Consider the following 23,299-nt stretch of genomic DNA (forward strand, 5'->3'; position numbering starts at 1 on the left):
TTCTGTGGTTGCTGAATATTAAGGCATCCTATGCCTAATGTCATTTATTGACTTTTTTTTCACTACCATAAGCATTCTGGGCACGATTCACAGAAGTAAGTTAGGACAAAATCCTAAACTTACTACTTTGGTATTCACAGAAGGCATTAGTAGTAGTAAAGTTAGGATTTTGTCTTAAGTCTGTCTTAAGTCTGTCTTAAGTCTGTCTTAAGTCTGTCCTAAGTTTGTCTTAAGTTTGTCTTAAGTCTGTCTTATGTCTGTCTTAGTCCTAAGTCTGTCCTAAGTTTGTCTTAAGTCTATCTTAAGTCTGTCTTACGTCTATCCTACTACTTTTAGAATTCACAGAAGGCATTTAGTAGTAGTAAAGTGAGGATTGTGTCTTAAGTTTGACTTAAGTTTGACTTAAGTTTGACTTAAGACAGACTTAAGACAGTCTTAAGACAAACTTAGGACAGACTTAAGACAGACTTAAGACAGACTTAAGACAAAATCCTAACTTTACTACTACTAAATGCCTTCTGTGAATACAAAAAGTAGTAAGTTTAGGATTTTGTCAAGTGAATCGGGCCCTCTGTCTCTGTATGTCACAATTCCCTTTTCATCCTATCTTTCTCCCTTGCACTGTTTTTCTATTATCCTCCTTCTGCCTATGTTATTGCTATAATTAGCTTTCTTTAACACAGCTTAAGTTGTCTTGGAGAACTCAAGTTAGTGATACTTAAAAAAGTACATATAAGAAGCAATACAAAGAGAGGGGATTTGGGTAAGCCCCCTTAGCAATGGCTTCTATGTTTTTCAAGGTGTGCCATTAGTTGGATGGGCTGTCCATTACGCCTATGATGTTCATTGGAAAGTTACATTGTCCCATTGTTTGATGATGATACATCTAGAAGTAGTCTTACACACTTCTGCTGCCTGTTCTTTCTGTGCTCTTGCTTTTCCACCACTCTTCACTATTATACAAGTCTGTCATTCATATGGAAACTTCAGAGGGGTATTGTCATGTCTTTTGCCCATAAGCTAGAGATGTCTTGAGCAAAGAAATTTGCCAGTACCTTGCAGTCTTATTTATTTATTCATTTATTTAATTCTTTTGTAAAACTATGGCTTTTGACAGAAGCCTTTTCATAGCACTATTCCGATTAATGAAGCAGATGGTGACCTATCAAAGCCCCATTCCCAAGGACACTGAATAATATTCCGCAATGAGTTTGAAATTTCCTGTTGTATATTCAGGATAAGTCTTCTGCACTCAACAGCATCACTGTCTCTTTTGGAGGCAGGAGAGTCCCAAAGGATTTGAGCTAGATGAGGTGCCTCCTTTTAAAGGATTGTTTTGCATTTTCAATGTGCATGCAGTGATTTCTAAGGTCTACGCCCAATCTCCCGCCATACTTTTTGAAGGATAATTTGGCCTGTGTGATCAGGGTTGCATTTCCAGATGTCACATTGCCAATCAACATATGTTTCCTCTTAGGACTGCAGTGAATTATCTGCCATGTAGATATCTGTGGCTAAACAGAGACCACAACAGTGGTTCTGCCTCACCATGAGCAATGAGAGAAGCAAAGGTTCTTCCCATAAACATGGGCCGCAGATATAGTGCTAGCATCCTTCTACATATGGGTGAGTCCCTGTGTCTCTCTCTTTGAAGAACCTTTAGTGCTATTTTAAGAGTAACTAAATCTTCCAAATGTCACTCAGTGCCCAGCCATGTTGGCAGCCTATCCATTTGTTACTAACAAAGTTGTGTGGGTGCTCTCCAAGCATCCCTTAAAGTAGTAAAATTAATGGACTTCTAGATGTCTTGTTTAGTCCCTTTGTAGCACTTCCAGCCATGTCCATTAGTTCCCATCCCAGAAGCCAGCCGAGCCCTGGCCACGACAGAGTATAGGACTTCCCAGATCAAGATGTCCATTGAATACATAGTTCTGTATTAATTGCTTCCCTGATGTCACTGACCATAAGCATCTCATCCTCATCTTCAATAGCTCAGCACTGCTGCCTGCACGTCTTATGTAATGTCTTTGCACAGATAACCACCTGCAAAATAGGTGGAAACTGAAGGTGAGGAAGAACACAACCCTTACCTAGATGACCTCACTCTTACCCAGGTAATTTTACTGGAGGAGGTTTGTGCTCATACTGCAAGAGAAGACTGTGTGGATGCCAACAATGCTCGTGGATTGGACAAATTGAAGAGCTTACTTGATCAAATCAAACATCAGCCCCTTGAAGGAGTAGGGTGATGATATGATTTCCAACATTCAGCCTGACATCACTAATTTGGATGATGGACTTCGGGTGCACAAGGACAGGCTGGTGATGGCGTAGAGCCAGACATGGAATCAGATATCACTAGCATTTGAGGGTCACCAATTAATGCTACAAACAAATGCACATCTCTGGCAGAAAATAGATTTCCATAGCCACTGTTGGTGGAACTTGCATTGTGCCAGGCAACAGAGCAGCCAGCCAGCCAGATAAGGTTGCCTCAGCCCCCTTAGTAGAGCTTGTGTTGTAGAACATTTATATGTGAGGACTGTACGGGTTAGTGCATGCTTCCCAATGTGCTGTAAGTGCTGCAAAAAGAAATTGGTCCTTCATTCCAATGAAGAGTTTCATCGTGACATGTTTCATTGGGCATCACTAATTGCAATGGTACACTGTGCTGTCGGTGGGCAAACCACAAGTGGGACACTTTATGAGAACTCTAAATCAGGTGCTCATAATTGCACAAGAGCAGCAGAGAGTCAAGGAAAAGACGGTCTTCTTGTTTTTGTGATGGTGCTGATGACTTCTGAAACATAGACTGATTGTGTACTGATTTCCATCATGTTCGGCTTACCAGTCAAGGCAAGAGTCCCTACTCATAAGTCATGAACACCCAAGTAAATGAATAGACTACGGTTGCAAAATAAAAGAAGAAGGAATCTGCCAGCCTGAAGAGAGGTGCAGCATTCTTCCCACGCTAGTGATTAACATTGTATTGAAGTATCAGAACCTGATAGGAAAACACAGTCTCAACTTAGCATTTGCCCACTAGAAATTGTAGCATGAAAAGGAACTATGACATGGACATTTGCCAGCATCTATACCTCAGAGGACGCTCAATCTGTGGACAATGATGTATCTATCATGCCTCCTTTCCCTCTTCTCCTATCTGCCTTTTCACCCTTAGCTAGCTCATTAGAGCGAGCCGCACATGTACCTGTCAGCCACGTTATTGATTACTTTGTGCACTACCCTGGGCGTGATCCGTAAACATGCCTCATGACTATGCTATGCCCTGTACGCCAATTGTAATGCCCAACATTGCCTGAATTTATAAGATTTGTACTGTACTAATCATAAAACCCAATAAAACAGATTGACAAAACAAATGAAAAGGAACTATGACCACTGGAACCGTAGGGAAGCAAATAATTACAAGTAACTGCTTGCAATTAAAGAGATAACCTCGCTAAGTAGGCACCTCACAAATATCTATCCAAGTTGAACCAAGAACTGAGGGAGTACCTCAACTGGTGACATCCTTAGTCAAGGAAGAACAATGACTTACTTTGATGAGCGGTTGCCATCACCAAGGCACCAGACTTTTCCCATCATCATGATGTTGTCTGCTGATATCGCAAGATGTACATTAGCAGCTCAGCCTGTAATTGTTGAATTGGTTAAGGATCAAAATATGGGCTGCACCAGAAGATTGATCCACCCATCAAGCATAATGATTAAGTATAGTTGTACTAGTCCTATGCACAGCTCACTCATTTTGTCCACCATTTCCCCCACTTGCCGACACTTTTGCTGGGAGGTACTGCACTGCGCTGAGCCTACAATGTATAGGACACTGGAATGCACAAAATTGAACAACTCAGGCCATCTACACTGTGAGTTATATGTGTAGATAGTGTAACACCTGAAGGATATTAAGCCATTAAGCTAGTCAGAGGAAATTTAGTCATTGTATGGAAATTGCTTTCAAGAAAAAATCCACTTATTTTCCCATTGTTCAGCTATGGCTTTTTATTATGTTTCAGAACATTCTTGCATGGTGCCATGAGAATTTTCTAGAACAATCTTGCAAAGCATATTCTATCAGTTAATAAATCCTCACATAGTTTTGTGGCATACAAGTTTTGGGTTTGATGGTTTCGATTTGCAGTTCTGCAGATTCTCATGTAACCACTTGTGATGTTTTAAAATGATCATATGAAGTATTTTCAATTAATCTAAAAATATTCCACATAGAGTATTGTGAAATCATCATAGAATCTTTCACAGGTCTCTTTGGAACAGAACACGAGGAACAGTATTACTGTGAAACCAAGGATATAGCGCTGGATCATGTATGTTGTGTGAGCATAAATATCAGATGAGATATAGAGGCTGGATAGCCATGAATAATCTTACCTATGTTTCTATATTTGTTTAAGATGTGTCTTGGCATCTCATGGAAACTCATTTTATTCGTGTAGGTTCCAACACCGATTTTTGTGCAATGTACATGGAATTACTTCATTCTGGATTAGTTGACGGTCATCAATAGATTTGAGTGGGTTTATAGGCTGCCTTACTATTGTTTATGTATTTAATGTTTTAATTTTATTCTATTGTCATTCTAGGAGGAACTCTTCATTTTCAGTAGTGATTTTAAAAGGATATGACATAACTTGTTGACTGTAAATGGTTTCTGGATTTGTTTGACAGGGATGCCTAATAGATATCTACAGGAATGTAGGAAGATCATCTACAATTCCCAACAGTAATCCAAGCAATCTCACAAATAACAGCATGATTTGTCGTATTTTCAGAGGCCTCTTTTAAATCCCACAGTAATCTGTACATTCTCAAGTAAGCCCACAGTTCTTGTGCAGCCTAAAGTGGCTTGGTGTGCACTTAAACAAGACTTTGAAGAAATAAACAAATACATAAAAGCTTAGAGTGTATTATAAAGTCACCACAGGACCCAAGACGATCTCCCACAAGGCAACTTAGATGCTGATGATTTGTTTAAAAGTACAACGTCATAGCTAAAATGAAATAACATACACATATACATATAAGGAAAGAGGGAAAATGTCATAATGTATTGAGGTGACTTAAGGTAATTTGTCGCTAAAATATTTAGGGGTGACAAAATGTAATTCTTAAAGCAAAGCTCAATTTAGTGGTCCATTATTCTATATGAGTGTTTGTAATTTTTATATTTTAATAGGTCCTGAGATTCATGGGAGACCCCTATCTTAACGGCATCCAGGAGAATCTATTTGGAAACTACATCATCCAGAAGGGACTATCTATTCCCGGCCTGAGAGACGAGATTCTTGCTCAGGTAGCCAATCAGGTGTGGCGCAATACCAATCCCAACAATGAAGAACGTGGATGGTACCTACTGGCTTCGTGCCTTAGTGGGTTTTCTCCATCACCCAACATGGACAAATATCTCTTGAAGTGAGTACATTGAAACTACAAAAAAAACCTTGTGTTATATTGCATAAAACTCTGCATTTTCAGTTGGCAGTGAGCCATTTTGCTAGTACTGAAGCGTTAAATAAAAAAGGGCAAGTGCTTCATGGATAGTCCACTCCGATAGGATATGCGTTTGGCATTTTAGCTGGCTGCAGATCCTCAGTCTCCCTAAGCAGTAACAAACATCTGGAAAATGCATACTTACTGCGCTGTTGACAAGTAGAAGTAGACAAGGAGGCATTTCCCATAAACATGACCACGGCAGTGGCTGATAATGAAATTATTCCCAAAATAGGACACATTGAGTGTATACTGGTGCAGACTAGGTGATAATATTGATTACAGACCTAAAAATGGAGCATTTTACGAATGTCCAAATGCGGTCTAAAATACGACTTCATGAGTGCGGTCACTTTAGATTTTTGCCTTTGGTTAGTACTACGGTGAAGTATGTGCTCAATAGTTTTCACCTTCAGCTGGGCTGGTATGCTTTTGTTGCAGGTTTGTCTCTGATTTTGCCTACGATGGATACAAACCATTTTGTCAGCACAAACTTATGCAGGCCATGCAGAAGTCACAACATGGACCAGAGACAGCCAGGACCTATCCACCGTCTCTGCTGGAATGGATAGCCAACAAGGAGAAAGCTAACATGGCTCTGGACATGTATTGCTTTGATGGTAAGTGTGAAGAATGTTTTCTGTTTTGTTGAGAAGAGGTTAAGATCTTGCTACAGGTATCAGTGGTGCAGCCACTGCAGTGTCGCCAGGGCCCTCAATCATGAGAGGCCCAGACCGTCCTAAATCTGAAGATTACTTAACCAGCCACAAGTACACATTTTTTTCTCAGGGCCACTGCCAGCCTGGGGCCTGCATTTGTGTTTAAAAGGTTTAGGAGGGGAAGATGAGGGATGAGGTAGAGGGGAGAAAAAAAAGATAGATGAGAGAGAAAATTAAAAGTTGGCAAAAACAGGAGGGTTTTAGAGATACAGATGAGAATGGGAAGAAACAAAGGATAGATTGAGATGCAAGAGATGGTGGAGTGTGTTATGTAGCAAAACAACAGCAATAAAGAGGAGAGAATAGTAAGAGAGAGAGAGAAGAGCAGAGGGACATTGGAGAGTGGAGGGATGATGAAAGGGAGAAAGTAGTGACAAACAAAGGTAGAGAGAAGAGTGGGAAGGGAAGATGAACAAGAAAGGACGTAGAGAAACGTGGGGAACTGTAAGAGGGGAACCAGAGCAAAGAGGTAGGTAAAAGAGTGAGAGATGTAAGGTACCTAGCTATAGATGGATGCAAAGAAACTTGGGAGAATGGGGAATGCAGGAGAGAGTGATGAGAAGGAAGATATGAAGGGAAGTGAAAAGGAACCAGACTGATGCAGGCGAAGGAAAGCGAAGTGAATGACTAGAATGACTAGATGCAGCACAAAATGGGAACATCGGTGGAAAATGGTGGGGAGGGGAATTGGAGAGATTCAGGTGAGAAAGTGGGGGAGTAAATGGTGAAACGTAGGAGATACAGACAAAGTAAGAAGACGGTGCAGCACAGATATACAAGGAAGTATGTAGAGATACTGGAGGGAAAGAATAATGAAAGGGACAATAGGGATGCAACAGAAGAGGGGGAGAGTGGACCATGAAATTTGGGTAGGAATGCCTTAGGTGAGGCAAGGCTGCACCTCTGCAATGGTAAGTAATGGGGCGATGAAAGGGAAATCAGAGTAATGAAGATTACTGGTAAGTAATATAAACATTAGTGATGAATGGAGAGGGGGAGGAGGAAGTAGAGCGATACAATGGGGACTGGGTGAGAGTTATAGAGATGATAAAAGGAAGAGAGGGAGGGGTTGGAGATACTCTGGTAATGATGCAGGGGTATGGGTTAGTGAAGAGCAGGGGCATATCTTGGTCAGAAAGATTGTTGCGGTGATTTAGATTATCAGCTTTTCCAACAATGACACTTGCACATCCAGTTAAAATACATTAATGCGACATGCAGGGCATGTGAGGGGCTTAGGAGGCAGTGGATGGGGAGCGGAGTGTGGATTGTTGGGAGTACTGAGTGGCAGGAACACAATATTTTTTTAAACTACCAACATTCTCAAAGATCTTCAAAACAGGTGGGGGGGGGGAGTGGGTGTTTAATTATGTCTGTATATTTACAAATCCAGGTGAAATCCGATAGGGCCCTTACCACATCCGACTGAGGGTACCTATACCCAACTTTTTTCTTCAGAATACATGTATTAGGGGGGTGCAATACCCCAAGCAACCCACTTGAAGCAACCCCCCCATCTCCCTCCCCGGTGAAGAGATAAAGTGGAGCAAGAACTTGGCTATTATTAGTACATCAGATGCAGAGTCAAATAGTGACCAGGTATATGCGCAGCCCATTACACCTCAGTTTGGGGTCATATTTTTTTACGTCCCTAACCACTGGAAGAGGTGGCCCATTTTCCTTACTTGCAATAGGGCTCATTGCATTTTGATACACTACTGGTTAAGATCCTCTACTGCATATTTCTCCAGCGAGTTGCTTGTGATCTACTGGTAGCTCTCCTTTCACCTGTAAATAGCTTTCATGTGGGCAGCACACTAAATAAGAAGCTTTTGCTTTGTTGAATTAATAATGTACCCCAAAATTAAAAGGCCTGTATTTGAGAAACAAATGTTTGCATTTTCAAAACTTGTAAGATGATGCTTGAAGAAAAATGGTTGAACTTCCAAACTATATTTGAAGCTGATCTTTGAGTGATGAATCCTGGGTCGTTGGAGAGATTTATTACTAATGTTACTTTGCCACTAGGGGAATTGCAGCTATGACTGTCATCTAATAGCCATGTAGAGGCCTTCCTAATTCAAAAAGCCTTTTTTTCATTACTACTGGAAACCCTGCCTGATGCAGCGATATGATCAGTGCTGGTAATCTTGCACGGGGTGGCCACTAATATAATCTTGTCTGTTGTGCTCACTATAACAACCCTAAAAATATTGGTAGCTAAGGAGGATTTTCATTGAAAACAAGTAGCTCTCATTTTAGAAAAGGTTGGAGATCTGTTTTCTACTGTTTACTATCAGAGATGGTATATCAGCAATACTAGGTAACTAGTACTAGATTAATATGGAAATCAGCAACACTTGCATGTGTAAATCAAGTGAAAAGTTAATGAGAGTCCTGTAGCATGCCTATGAACCATGTTAGCACTGGTGTACGCTCTGATGTAGGGTACTAGTGTTTTTCCTGTGCTATGGGTCTGGGAAGCCTTAAGAAAGTGGAAGAGGTGAATTTTACCAACATGATGAAGAATAGGCTAGAAAACTACTTGAGTTCTGATCACATGGCTTTGAAATTGAAAACCACTTCAGCACTTCCAGAAGGCTTGTCAATTCACATACAGAATTCAGCAGTGACTGTCTATCGCTGAGCATTGATGGTCACACAAACTGCTACTTATGCATGTGCTTGATGGCCATCTCTTGGACTGGATTGAATAATTTCTAGAAAATCGATACAAAGAGTGGTCCTGGGCAACATAGGAGTCATAGAGCCTCCTTGGCCAAACTGCAGCTCCCCACGGAACAGGGAGGACCTGGGACCTTGACATTCAAGCATTATTATTTCTGGCTGACCACAGCTTCTCTGAATTGTGCGCCAGTGACGAACGGGGTGCTCAAACCGTTGCTCATGAGCTTTTCATCCTTAAATGAGCTCTCCCTGAGGCCCCAAACATGATGCTGCGTATAGGCCATTTTTCCTATCATACGGCCCTCTGAGTCTCTCAAAATGTCACACTGTATTCCTTGGAGATCCCCTTAAAGGCATATGTGCATTCCGACGAGCCACTGGGCATTGTGCTTCAGGAGTGTGGGAGGGCTCTGGGGTATGTTACACCAGTGACTTGTTCCAGGATGGAGTTCTGATTGCCTTTGATGCACTGATAGAGGAGACTGGCCTTCCGGCAGGACAGTTTTTAACATGCAGGCAACTGGTTGCGCAGCTGGAGTCTCTCTGGGGAATCAATGACACTGAATCAGCTGATCACCCATTTCTTAAAGCATTGTTTACAATCTGGTCTGGCCGTAGAATCATTTCCTGGCCAGTCAGAGCTATTCCATACTGGTCTGTAGACCTTTTAGCGATAATCCACCAGAAGTGGGAAATAGGCATTGTCCACCCCCTGACCCAAAGTGAATGGGGCAGAACGCCTGCATACCCACACAAAGTTTCCCATAATGCATGATTTCAGTACATACAATGTAATATATTGCTTATAACTTACTTGAACCTGTCTCAGTTTATGACCGGGGGCTGCACAATTCTCTCACAAACAACTTTTGGTGTGAATTAAACTTAATGAAGTGTTGTATATTGGGGCTTTATCAGTGCCAGAAGAATATAGCACGTTACAACGCCTGCTATTACCACACAGTAGGTTACAACGTGGTTGTTACAACGACCGCGTTGTTACCACGCATGGCTTTACATCGCAAGTCGTTTCTACGACTTGCGCTAGGTGGCGCGCTGGACTTAGGATTAGTATAAATTACTATACCTACTCCAGTTAGCATTACAGCAGGGAAGGTGTTGCCTTTAAAATCCAACACATTCCCTGGTGTTGCACGCCACCTAGCGCAAGTCGTAGAAATGACTTGCGATGTAAAGCCACGCGTGGTAACAACGAGGTCGTTGTAACGACCGCGTTGTTACCTACCTGCGTGGTAATAGCAGCATTGTAAACGCTGTTTCCCGTGCCAGAAATCCGGTGGAATGATATGCGATTTTATTATTTAGCCCTTCTCTTGGTGTGGAAACCATCTTTGTGTAGTGATACCAAATGCCTAAGGCTCTGTTAAGTTGACATGAGAATCAACACATAGATGCTTGTACTTTTTCATGATACTTAAGTAAAGCTACTTTTGTAATGCAAGGCTTGCCCAAGAAAGATACAAGAACAGAGCAGGATGGTAGCTTAACAGCAAGTATTTCAGCATATCACATTTAGACATATTTATGGTACGTGCTATGAGATTGCAAATTAATACATGGAAAAGTACCAAGGCTAATACATTGCATTACAGTGGAAATTCCCAAGTTTGCCACGTACTCAAGACACATGGTCAGCAGCAGTATATCTCTGACCATAAATTGTATAATACAGTCCAGGCCTTTCTTGATTGGACAAATATTCAAATGTTCATTTGCTTAATTTGTGCTACTTTCATTATGACGCGGTTTCCTTTGTGGTTTTTGTCAATAAAAGCTGTCAGAAACGTCACGTCATCGGACACTCAGCAGCTATGCAGACTGTCTCCATGCTGCACGTATTTGCATTACCTTGTTGGTCTCTAATAAATTCTGTTCATTTTATGTGCAGGCAAAGCGTTGGATTTGTGGTAATATTTCTATATTCTTTAGTACAGCTCCCGCACTGGCTAGGTGTACAATCACAATTAGATGGAAAGCTTTGTCCCTGCCTTGAATTATCCTGTGGCAACAATAAGGGTTCTGGCTCCAACGCAGTAAGGCTGCGCCAATACAAGAGTCAACAAAAAAATGCCAGTACTGCACTTCAATTCAATAGTTTCTGTTAATTGAGTAACAATCCTCAATTCGGAAAGACCAATCTTTTAGTCTGGTTTCTTATGAACATTTCTTTTTATTTTGGATTTTATTCCTAAAGTTTTTTTCTATTTTTTGTTGGACCTTTTTTAAACAAAAATTATTTCACAACAAATAGAGACTTGAAAGGTATATACAAAAAACATCCAAACATTCAAAGGACAACATTAAGTGCACTTAGAGACATGAACATACAAGACTAAACAAATTGACGACACATTAACAAATACAGCCTGTTCAAAAACAAGTGTAAACGCCCTGTGTTAAATAAAGTTTTTTGAGAACAGGTGCGGATACTAGTGATTAGTACAAAATTTGTTTGTTCATATTTTCATATAATAGACCATCAGATAATTCAATTTTTAAGTTGTAATCCTGGGGAGATTGGTCTATTTGAGAGAACGGAGGTAAAGAGAACAGGGGTCGACGCGTTTCGAATCCCTTATGTAGCAGGGATTCTCATCAGGACCGTGAAGATTCAATCTACAGAAAAAATAATAAAAACATTCTGTCAGTCATACTCACAACACTCGACTTCAATCAATCACGCACACTCTCAGATCATACCTGTATTTATGATTCAGTGGTCGGTCTCCCAACAAAGTGTCTAATCGTGTAGCTGTAATGTTAAGAATTCAATGGGCATAATTAGTGTTGGTTAGCCAGTAAAAGGGAAACAATGATGACGTTCGTTAATCTGGGTACTTACATAGAGATGCGGTATGACCGCGTGGTCAGTTACTTATTGTCAGTTTCTTCAAACAATTCTGTAATGAAGAAAAGAAGAAATGTCCTATTTACTTTGGCGAAAAAAGGGGGCACGCAGATGCTCATATTTAAAATGACCGGCTTAGTGGGGCGGGTGTAATCGAGCTCTTAAGTTTGTTAGCACGCAGCAAGCCTGATTTCTAGGTGAGGGTGTGCCAATAAATGGAGTGGTTTGGCGTTCGGTAGCGTTCATTTAGGAAGAATGTAGAATTCACTTAGGCACTTCTGCGTTCTGTAATTCGATGGTGTGTCTATGCTCGTGTTAAATGACAGATTTCGTCAGGCGGCATTCCAAGTGCACGGATGGGTTGAAGCTTTTCGGCTGCGCGCTAAGGAAATCTTACCAGAAAATCTGAGGTCTCTCAAGAAAGATTGTACTGTCAATGTGAAAGGTTTAAGAAAGAAGTCAATAAACTTGGAGATGGGTTCAAAAAGTGAATCGCACCCAGATATTATGGGGCGGCCTGGTGGTGTTTTGGCATTCTTATGTACCTTCGGAAGTACATAGAACAATGGTGTTCTTGGGTGTTTGTTGACTAGATAATTGAATTCTTGTTTGCCCAAAAAACCTTGTTCAAACCCATTCTGTAGAATTTTTTCAAGTTCTCTCTGAAATTCAGTCGTTGGATCTGATCGTATTTTCCGATAGCATTCTATGTCAAGTAGCTGTCGATTGGCTTCCGCTATATATTCGTTGGTACCCCAAATAACAATCGAACCGCCTTTGTCGGCTTGCTTGACTATAATATTCTCATCATTTCTGAGAGAAAAAAGTGCATCTTTTTCCTTTTTAGACAAGAAAGTTTGAGAAAACTGTGTTGTCAGCTATTGCCTCAGAAGAAAAAAAGAACAAATCTTTTACCAAACATAACTTGTCTAAAAAGGAAAAAGATGCACTTTTTTCTCTCAGAAATGATGAGAATATTATAGTCAAGCAAGCCGACAAAGGCGGTTCGATTGTTATTTGGGGTACCAACGAATATATAGCGGAAGCCAATCGACAGCTACTTGACATAGAATGCTAGCGGAAAATACGATCAGATCCAACGACTGAATTTCAGAGAGAACTTGAAAAAATTCTACAGAATGGGTTTGAACAAGGTTTTTTGGGCAAACAAGAATTCAATTATCTAGTCAACAAACACCCAAGAACACCATTGTTCTATGTACTTCCGAAGGTACATAAGAATGCCAAAACACCACCAGGCCGCCCCATAATATCTGGGTGCGATTCACTTTTTGAACCCATCTCCAAGTTTATTGACTTCTTCCTTAAACCTTTCACATTGACAGTACAATCTTTCTTGAGAGACACCTCAGATTTTCTGTGTAAATTACAACAATTACCATTTACCGAAGGACAGGATTTACTAGTAAGCATGGATATAGTTTCACTATATACCCAAATTCCCCAAGATCAGGCCTTGGAAGTGGTGGAAATCTTCTTGGATAAAAGAGATCGTCCAGCAAGAATTCCTACGGACTTCATTTTGGAATTGGCTAGAATGGCTTTAACTAAAAACTACTTTAAATTCCATGAGGACTTCTTTCTCCAAATAAAGGGAGTAGCCATGGGCTGTCCCTTTGCCCCGGAGCTGGCTATACTCTTTATGAGTGTATATGAGGACAGATACGTACACAATAACAACCCCTTCTTACAATGGATAGGGGGCTGGGTCCGTTTCATTGACGACATTTTTTTCACATGGTCCGGCACAATGGAACAATTAACTGACTTTCATGGATGGCTCAACAGTCGCACAATGGACATCAAATTCAGTATCCAGTCATCACCCACAAGACTTTCCTTTCTAGATGTGGAAGTTTATTGCACAGATGGACAGTTGGTGACCACCCTCTTCAGAAAAGAGACTGACCGCAACAAATCCTTGCATTTCTCAAGTAACCACCCGCGCAGTCTGAAAGAAAATTTACCAATAGGCCAATTTCTCCATATACGTCGAAATTGTTCATTTAAAGACGAGTATATGTACCATGCAAACTTGCTCATGGAGAGACTTTTAGACCGGGGATATCCATCTAAATTGGTTAAACAAGCAATCAAACGCGCGAGGTGGACACCACGAGAAGAACTCCTGAGAAAGAAAGAAAAGAAAAAACTCGAGCGCACAGTATGTGTCTCTACCTTTGGGGCATCATCTAATTTTCTCAAAAAGGTCATCCACCAGAACTGGCATCTAATAAAGGATATTGACATACAGTTGAACGCCAAACCACTCTTCGCCTTCAAAAAAGATAAGAGCATTGCGAACCAAATCATTAGGGCAGCCGTCCCTGTCAAGAAGACCCCCACAATACGTGAATTTGTCAATTTACCTCCTGTTACAGGACATAAGAAGTGCGGAACATGCATGTGTTGTAATTCCACAATTGAGGGGAATGTATTCCAACATGAAGGAATCTCATGGAAACACAACACCTTTACGAATTGTAAATCAAAAAACTTGATCTACGCCATCCTATGTCCATGCCCAAATTGTACATAGGGAAAACAAATCAGGAAATCAGACAGAGAATCTCTCAACATAAATCAAGAATAAAGAAAAAAATCACCACAGCACCCCTTGTACAACATTGGATTGACGAGTCACACGGAGACCTTGACTTCAGATGGACCGTCATTTCGAAGTTAGAGCATGACCAGAGGGGCGGAGATCTAGAGACCAAACTAAAGCAACGAGAAGCAATGCTGATCCTAAAATTCAACTCGGCCACTCAGGGCTTGAACGAAATGTCGGAACTTTATGACTTATGAACATAGTGGTTTTTTCTCTCTCCCTCCATTTTACATCTACTGTGGCAAGAATTCATGGATACATTGGACAGCAATGACATATTCCACCACTAGACAATCGATCTACAATGCACTTACACGGGTTGCTAAGTAACAGCTGTCAAGTTTTTTCAAAAAACTTCCAGACCTACGGAATCGGCATATCCTGCCACCAAAAACGGACTAAACCACACTTTTACATACCCCTAAACAAATATTGCAATCAGCACAACATGTTCAAAACTTAAAACTACGATTCCCAGAAGCCTTAGCAGCAGGCTCCAATCACTTATACAACCGGGTCAACCGGGATAATCACAAACGCGCCTCAGTGATGGACGTAGACGCGTATGGAGGAGACTTGAGAAACTAATACCGGTAAGATTTCCTTAGCGCGCAGCCGAAAAGCTTCAACCCATCCGTGCACTTGGAATGCCGCCTGACGAAATCTGTCATTTAACACGAGCATAGACACACCATCGAATTACAGAACGCAGAAGTGCCTAAGTGAATTCTACATTCTTCCTAAATGAACGCTACCGAACGCCAAACCACTCCATTTATTGGCACACCCTCACCTAGAAATCAGGCTTGCTGCATGCTAACAAACTTAAGAGCTCGATTACACCCGCCCCACTAAGCCGGTCATTTTAAATATGAGCATCTGCGTGCCCCCTTTTTTCGCTAAAGTAAATAGGACATTTCTTCTTTTCTTCATTACAGAATTGTTTGAAGAAACTGACAATAAGTAACTGACCACGCGGTCATACCGCATCTCTATGTAAGTACCCAGATTAACGAACGTCATCATTGTTTCCCTTTTACTGGCTAACCAACACTAATTATGCCCATTGAATTCTTAACATTACAGCTACACGATTAGACACTTTGTTGGGAGACCGACCACTGAATCATAAATACAGGTATGATCTGAGAGTGTGCGTGATTGATTGAAGTCGAGTGTTGTGAGTATGACTGACAGAATGTTTTTATTATTTTTCTGTAGATTGAATCTTCACGGTCCTGATGAGAATCCCTGCTACATAAGGGATTCGAAACGCGTCGACCCCTGTTCTCTTTACCTCCGTTCTCTCAAATAGACCAATCTCCCCAGGATTACAACTTAAAAATTGAATTATCTGATGGTCTATTATATGAAAATATGAACAAACAAATTTTGTACTAATCACTAGTATCCGCACCTGTTCTCAAAAAACTTTATTTAACACAGGGCGTTTACACTTGTTTTTGAACAGGCTGTATTTGTTAATGTGTCGTCAATTTGTTTAGTCTTGTATGTTCATGTCTCTAAGTGCACTTAATGTTGTCCTTTGAATGTTTAATGTGTCCACTAAATATTTTGTAAAGTGATATACATTATATGTGAGTTGTGACATTTTTTGATGTCTTTGTATATATTGGATGTTTTTTGTATATACCTTTCAAGTCTCTATTTGTTGTGAAATAATTTTTGTTTAAAAAAGGTCCAACAAAAAATAGAAAAAAACTTTAGGAATAAAATCCAAAATAAAAAGAAATGTTCATAAGAAACCAGACTAAAAGATTGGTCTTTCCGAATTGAGGATTGTTACTCAATTAACAGAAACTATTGAATTGAAGTGCAGTACTGGCATTTTTTTGAATTATCCTGTGGCATGATGTAGTGATTCGATGAGCGGAGACAAAGTCCATATCCCTAGGCAGCAAAGAGGCACGTGGACTGCACAAATGTCCCATCACTTCTATGTGGGATGAATTGATCTTTTCATTCAAAAGCAACTTAAAATATGACAATACACTGCCCTAGGTTGGCTCATATGCCCATTACATATTTACTAGTAAACACATTTCAATTGACAGAACAAATGCCACCACCTATGCCTCTAAGCCAGCACCCTTCCCCTGCGGTAACCCACCAGAAGTGCACAAGGCTAACAAACCACAGCCATCCCAAGATCAAACCACCTTGTCCATCAAATTTGTTGCTGCGCATAAGTCTAAATATTTAGAAATTTCAATGAAGGTCTATGCCTCTGAAATCGAAATGCTATCTTTCTTGAACATTCCATGGCATTTCATTGAACTGAAGAGATATTTGTAAATGTCATAGCTGGAAGGATATTATCCTCAATATAACAATGTTTGAGATGATCACCAGACCATCTAAATGAGATCACCAAACCCTCTAGATCAGAGTCACCTGAGACTTTCATCAATCCATCCCTTTGTCCATCGCACCCCCATCTCTCCTCATGCATCCAAGTCTAGTAGATGATTCTTAACCTTTCAGTCTTTTAGTGCTGTACACCAGGCTTATTGGGATGTGCCACAATGTGCCTTTAAGTGGCTGGACTAACTGAACTAAAATCCGATGTGTCGACTGCTATGAGCAGATCTCTACTTCCACCCCAAGGAAATGCTCATACAGCAGCCGTTTTTGTTCCAAATGCTAAGATCTTGTTCACACATTTGGTACTGTGGCGTCCTTGTATCGATGTTGAACACCATTGTAAACAGAAGCGAAAAGCTATAAAATATCACAAATTGAATGAAGCTGAGTTATCTCTAATGTTTTAAATCTTTTGGTAGATGAAGAACTGGGAAATAACCTTATGTCCCCATGATTACACTGATTGAACAAGCAGATGTACTATGATACAAAACCTGATCTGAAAGTCTGCAGCATAGTCTTTACACCGCATCTGTTCCCAAGGAGTCAATTATGCTTAACCACGTCATTCAGCATTTAGTGCTCCAACTGGAAACAGTTTAGAAATTCACAGATAGACCACCGCGAAGGGTAAATACATTTCTTTATTTGTAAGGCAATTCTAGAATGTAGTATAGTCAACATTTATCTATAAGTATACTTTACAGGAGCAAATCTTCACCTCTTTATCAACACCTTGTGTTCTGTGTCATTCCCAGCAGAACATGTCTTGGACATCAAAGCAAATACTATTAGTCAGAAAAATGTAATTCTAGAAAGGAAAGACACACACACACACACTCTGAAACTCCCTCACCCAGGCCCATGGAATGATAAGTAGTAAAGTAACTTTTTGTTCTCTGATCTGAATATCACAGTGAGCCTTAAATGAGGGTTGTTCCAACTTATTACCGGCCACATATCAGAGGTTATATCGTTCCCCTATGTGTCACACCTACTGAAAATTAAACTACATTCAATTTGGATTATAGGACGTTTATACAATGTTTTAATGCCACTTTTGTTTTCTTTGCAGGTGGACTTTTCTCATGTCCTATCCACTCATGGACATCAGGAGAAGACATTGCGGGAAATGTTTTGAGACACAGGTAAAGATGGCAATTCCATGATTCCAAGCATTGTGGGGGGATTTAGCATTATTTTAGGGAGATACTTAGGGATTCTTACTAAAAGAAGTAATGATCTGGATAAGAGAAAAAGGATCAAAAAATTTCAAACGAGTCTTATTAACATTTTGGGATTTTCAGACTGTAGTACGAATATTTCAAATTTACATCAGCTGTACATACATTGACCCTATTCTTTTGCATATATTGTAAACATGTTTTATGTTATACTGAGAGAAGTAGGCCATCTGTGTGTTTATTTTTCCACGTATTCATTTTCATGTTTCTCTCTCAAGCAACATTCTTCTAACAAATTGAAAGCAGTATTTTAAACTCACTGCCACCCGCAGCTCGATACCATCAGGAGAGTCCCTGCCTATCTCTCCTGCTTTTGCAGAAGATTATTGATTGGTATTATGTCTACTTAATTAATTAGGTGGCTCACTATCTGGGTGGTATTTGATGAAAGTTAATTTGTGTGTCCTCCAAAGGGAATCTCTAAAAGTGGTCAATAGTGTTCTCTTTCTAAGAATTATTGGTGAAAAAGACGTTTGAATTTTTAAAGCACTTACAGACTAGTTTATTAGTCAATACATATTACATTTTATGGACTGTTGTTAAGTGATTTTGGTGCTCTTTTCTTGTGCTCTCAAAAATCCCTCCACAACAGCATACTAGAATGGGTGTCTCTACACATCATCCAGGAAATACTATGAAATTATTAGCAGTCAGTGTCCCAAATCAACCTAAATTATTGGCGAAGTGGCACAATATTGGTCCGCCATATTGGACTGTATTCAGCAAATGTCAGGGGCTCCAGTGAAGTGCACACCTGTAGTATGCCTACTTAGTTATGTTCCTGGACTGAAGGGTGTGTTAGGTAGGTTTGTTAGACTCGCACTCTTATTGGTGAAGAGACGCATAGCGCTCACCTGGGAGAGTAAACTAACCCCACGTCTCAAACACTGGGTCCGCGACATGATATACTGTAAAGATAATCTCGAATTATATGCCGAAAAACTCCCCACATCCTCTAAACCTAAGGACATATGGGAACCCTTGCGGCAATATCTTTTAAAACAGGCTCAAGCAGAAGAGATCTCTGATATCGTGGAAGGTTGAACCTTTCGGCTATCTTTCACCTGTGATTATGATATTAGAGTGCATGCATTTCACATATCAGCAGTTCCGATGCAATGTCCATAACAGTGTTTCTGTTATTGTATGTGATTATCTGACTTGACACAATGACCGCCCTGTGTGGCATTGACAGTCCCTGTCTCTCTTTTGTTCCTAATAAAATTTAATATATAAAAAAAAATACTGCCTCTACTCAGAATTACCCAATGACTTGTTGCTGGAACTTGCATTAAGACTCTCTGATAAAATCATGAAAATGCTGGATGGTTTGGTAAAAACAAACACAACAACTGTGTCCCAAAATAGCATGAATCAAACCCAAAATGAGCACAACTTTGCCTAAATTAATTTAATACATTGACTGGGTTAATGGGACTGTGGGCCATGCTACCACTTTACTTCCTGTAGCATCTTAGAAGCGACCGTAGAGTCGTCTGACCTGGTGATGGAACATTTGTGCTGTACACAATGCCACAGAATTATGTATTTGTGAGCAGGAAGATAAAGGGTACTAATTAGTTTTTTCTCTCAAACCTTTGTTAAAGTAGGTGGGTAGGCTCGTGAAGGGTAGAGTAAGATGTTGTCCAGGCCGGGGGGAGCCTTACATGTCCCCCCGTGCCTTGGCAGAGAGTTTGCTGGTGGGGCTGTGAATTGGTCTGGGCTGCAGTCCAGTCTTTACCCAAAGCGATTTCATCTGCTGGGTCTTTTGACCAGGAAAATCTGGACTGGTATTCTCCCATGGAGAAAATCCCGGTGTGAGAGCATTGGCTAAATGATGACTGAGTGGAGCATGCATCCACATGAGGAATTCTGCTCCGCTCAAGTCATAAACAGGGCCTAAGAGCTCAGTTTAGAGATTTACTCAAGGTTTTTATTCCTATAATGTGTTAGGGTTCTCTCACATAGGATCTACACAGTCAGTATTTACCTTCCAACACCGATGATCTCAGTTATGACATTGATGAAATCATGTCTTCCCTTTGGGTGCCTACTGACTGTACCATAGACCTCTGGGATGCCTATTTACATATGAGCTTTGTGACTGAGAAAAAGAAGGCAGTATCTCAGTGTTCTTTTAAGATACTTTACAGCTTCTCTGAGGTCAGCACAAGTCACTGCTAATGCTATAGCAGCAATGGCAATTTATCTGAGATTGAAGGGGGTGTTTGTTTGCCTGTACTAGACTGATTGGATAATTATGGTATCATTTTGCTTTAATTGATTTTCAGTTTGGCCATGCCAATCAACCAGATAGCCCAGTCACTCTTCCAGTCCTTACATCCTATTTTTCTCCACCCAGCACCTCAGTGGCTTCTATTAATGAGCCTATTATATTTTTTGTAAGTATGTTTATTGACTTGTTTACACCTTATAGTCGATTCAGCATTGCATCAATACAATACAGAAATAAACCATTATGATACTTTTTTGCATTCACTTATGTTCTCATTCAAACAATAAAGTGATCTACAATCATTGTCGCCAAAGACCACTTCATAACATAAGATAGGATCTAGCACCCTTGAAAGTTCCATATGCATAGGATCCTACCCTGGAGCCAACCATAACATAGGCTACTGAAGTTGAGCAGCTAAGTAGTATACTTTGTAATTTTGGGCACCCAAACTCCTCCATCTAGAGGGTGCTGGTGCTTACAAAGTGCCACCCTCTTTTGGTCCTTACCCCAGATCAACTGTCGATGGAGAATATCAAGCTCCATATAAAATCCCTTGGGTAACAGTATCCTCATCAGGGCTTAAAAATAATATAGGACCCATGGAAGCAACAGCATCTTGGCTATCTCCACCCGACCCATGGAGGACAAAGGAAGATCACACCAGAAATTAAGGGAGTTTGATGCAACCAACAAAACCCAGCCCATATTCCTACTAAACACGCATATCTTAGCACAATATATCCAAACCCCTAAGTACTGGAATGTGTTGGCCTTCCATATCACAGAAGCCTCGCTTACCATCCTCTAGTCCGGTCTGGGCAGAGGATGCAGTGGGTATAAACAGGACCTTTCCCCAGTTTACTTTCAGCCCAGATATTTGGCCATAAACATTCAATAGTGTCATTACCCTCGGTAGCCTACCCTACGGGTCCCGCAACTATAGTAGGGTATCACCCGCGTACATGGACACAATGTGCATTCCATGGGAATAATTGAATGCCCCACTCAATTCCATACTTCGAAGCAGAAAGGCCAGACACTGCATTTCCAAGGCAAACGACAGGGGCAGCATTGGTTATCCTTGTCAGAACCTGTGTGCAACGGTCCACTGCTGTGACATTGTGCAATAGGTGCACACCCTAGACAACAGTTGGGCATATAGCAGTTTTATTCAGTGAACATTATTGGGGCCAAATTCCAGTGTCCTAAGAGCAGCAAACAAATTAGACCATAGGATGTGGTCAAGCATTTTTTCAATAACCATTGACAGAATGACCAGGTTTGCGACAGTCAGGGGCACTTGGTCCATAATATGAAACAACTACCATTGATTAAGAATGTTTTTACATCACAAAATATAGCTGGATTGGTATCCATGTACCAGAGCCAGCAGTAAATGTTGTATTCTGTTAGCCAATAATTTGCCTCAGATTTTCTCGTCCGTATTAAATAGCGACAACGAGTGTCATGCTGCCACGTAAAACTCAGAGGGTTGGCAGTCAGAACCAGATGCCTTACTCATCAGAGGCTGTTCTATCACTGCTGCAATTTCCTCAAGGGAAATAAGAACTTCTGGCGTTGCCGCCTGCTCCATGGTAAGAGGCGGTAGTATGTCAGCATACAACTCCCCTTGCGGGGGGTATAAAGAGATTCATAGTAGTGGACAAATGCTGCATTAGTTTCAGCTTGGGTGTGTCGCAGCACAGTAGAATGGTCTCACACCTCGCAAATGAGACCCTGACAGTCTCTGATTTCAGCAGCCAAGACCCATCCTGCCCTGTCACCCTCGTCTTACTGTTGTGCAATATATTCTTGATAATTAACATGATGCAATCGAGCTAATTTCTCATCATAACATCTCCTAATACTACGCAACCCGGAGGAAAGTAGGGTCCGTGGTGACTGATTTCACACAGTCTCACATTTCTGTTTCTAAGGATCAAATCCGATCAGTTAGCATCATTTTAACCCCGTATGTGGTCTGAAAGCAGTGACCTCGGATCACCACCTAATGACATCCCACTCAGTCCCACAAAGCCAAACAGAACCAGTGTTTTCAACAAAATACTGATTGATGTGTTCTCGTATCATCGTACGGAATGGTGCTTTGCGAACCGCCGCCATGGGGAGCCGCCAAGTAGGGATCTGGGGTGAGGCTTGGTCCATATCAATTACAGCAAAAGGGGACTGTGAGCTTATACTACCTGTCCCAGATACTCTGCTTTCCCTCCCAACAGAGTGGTGTCCCTGTCCAGCAAGAATTACTCCCAGCTTGGTGTGTATCACATGCCCCGATATATAGAAGGAACTCTTGAGCATGCAGGTGGAAACCCTTCCATAAATCTAAAAACTGTCATTGTTGCAAACAAGGCAAATTTTAATAGCAAGAGAACAGACTGGGGAACCCTGAATTGTGGATGTGATCTGTCCCTTTTACAATCGTACACTGTGTTAGATCCAATGTAATGCCTCCCCAGAGTCTCTCTGGCTGAGCATATCATAAACAAATAGGACCGAACCCAAAAATCCAAAAATGATGCTTGATGAGCATTAGGTGCATATAAACTGGCACGCACTAATCATGTGCTATACAGCATGCACTCACAAATCACATAGCGACCCTTGAGATCTATAGAGGGATCATGCAATACGCACGGGACAGCTGGCCAAATCCATACCAATGTACCCTTGGAGAAAGCAGAATACATTATCCCCTATAGCTGTCCATGCCATTTTTTCCTCGGGGGTAACATGTAGACCACCCAAGTGCAACCTCTATGGGAAGGACATTAAACATTGTTATTAACTATGTTGATACATCGCATGCCATTACAAAGCGGTCATTACAACGACCACGTTGTTACATCACATGTTATTACAACGCAAGTCATTACAGCGACTTGCTCAGGGGGCAGAAGGTGTTGGATTTTAAGTCCAACTCCTTCCCAACTGTTGCACAGTCTGGAGTTGGAATAGTAAATTATACTATTC

The 23,299-nt window shown here is 40.9% G+C and overlaps 1 protein-coding gene across 1 annotated transcript in view; it reads left to right on the plus strand.

Moving 5' to 3' along the window:
* The window catches only part of MYO15A (myosin XVA), a 1,126,038-nt gene that overhangs the window by 523,981 nt on the left and 578,758 nt on the right, over window positions 1–23,299 (plus strand). The window contains exons 32-34 of the mRNA XM_085631315.1: window positions 5,219–5,454; window positions 5,974–6,152; window positions 17,901–17,973. Coding sequence (XP_085487441.1) covers window positions 5,219–5,454; window positions 5,974–6,152; window positions 17,901–17,973 — 488 coding nt within the window. The remainder of the gene's footprint in view (window positions 1–5,218; window positions 5,455–5,973; window positions 6,153–17,900; window positions 17,974–23,299) is intronic.

Source organism: Triturus cristatus, chromosome 10, assembly GCF_964204655.1.
Source record: "Triturus cristatus chromosome 10, aTriCri1.1, whole genome shotgun sequence".
Lineage (NCBI taxonomy): Eukaryota > Metazoa > Chordata > Amphibia > Caudata > Salamandridae > Triturus > Triturus cristatus.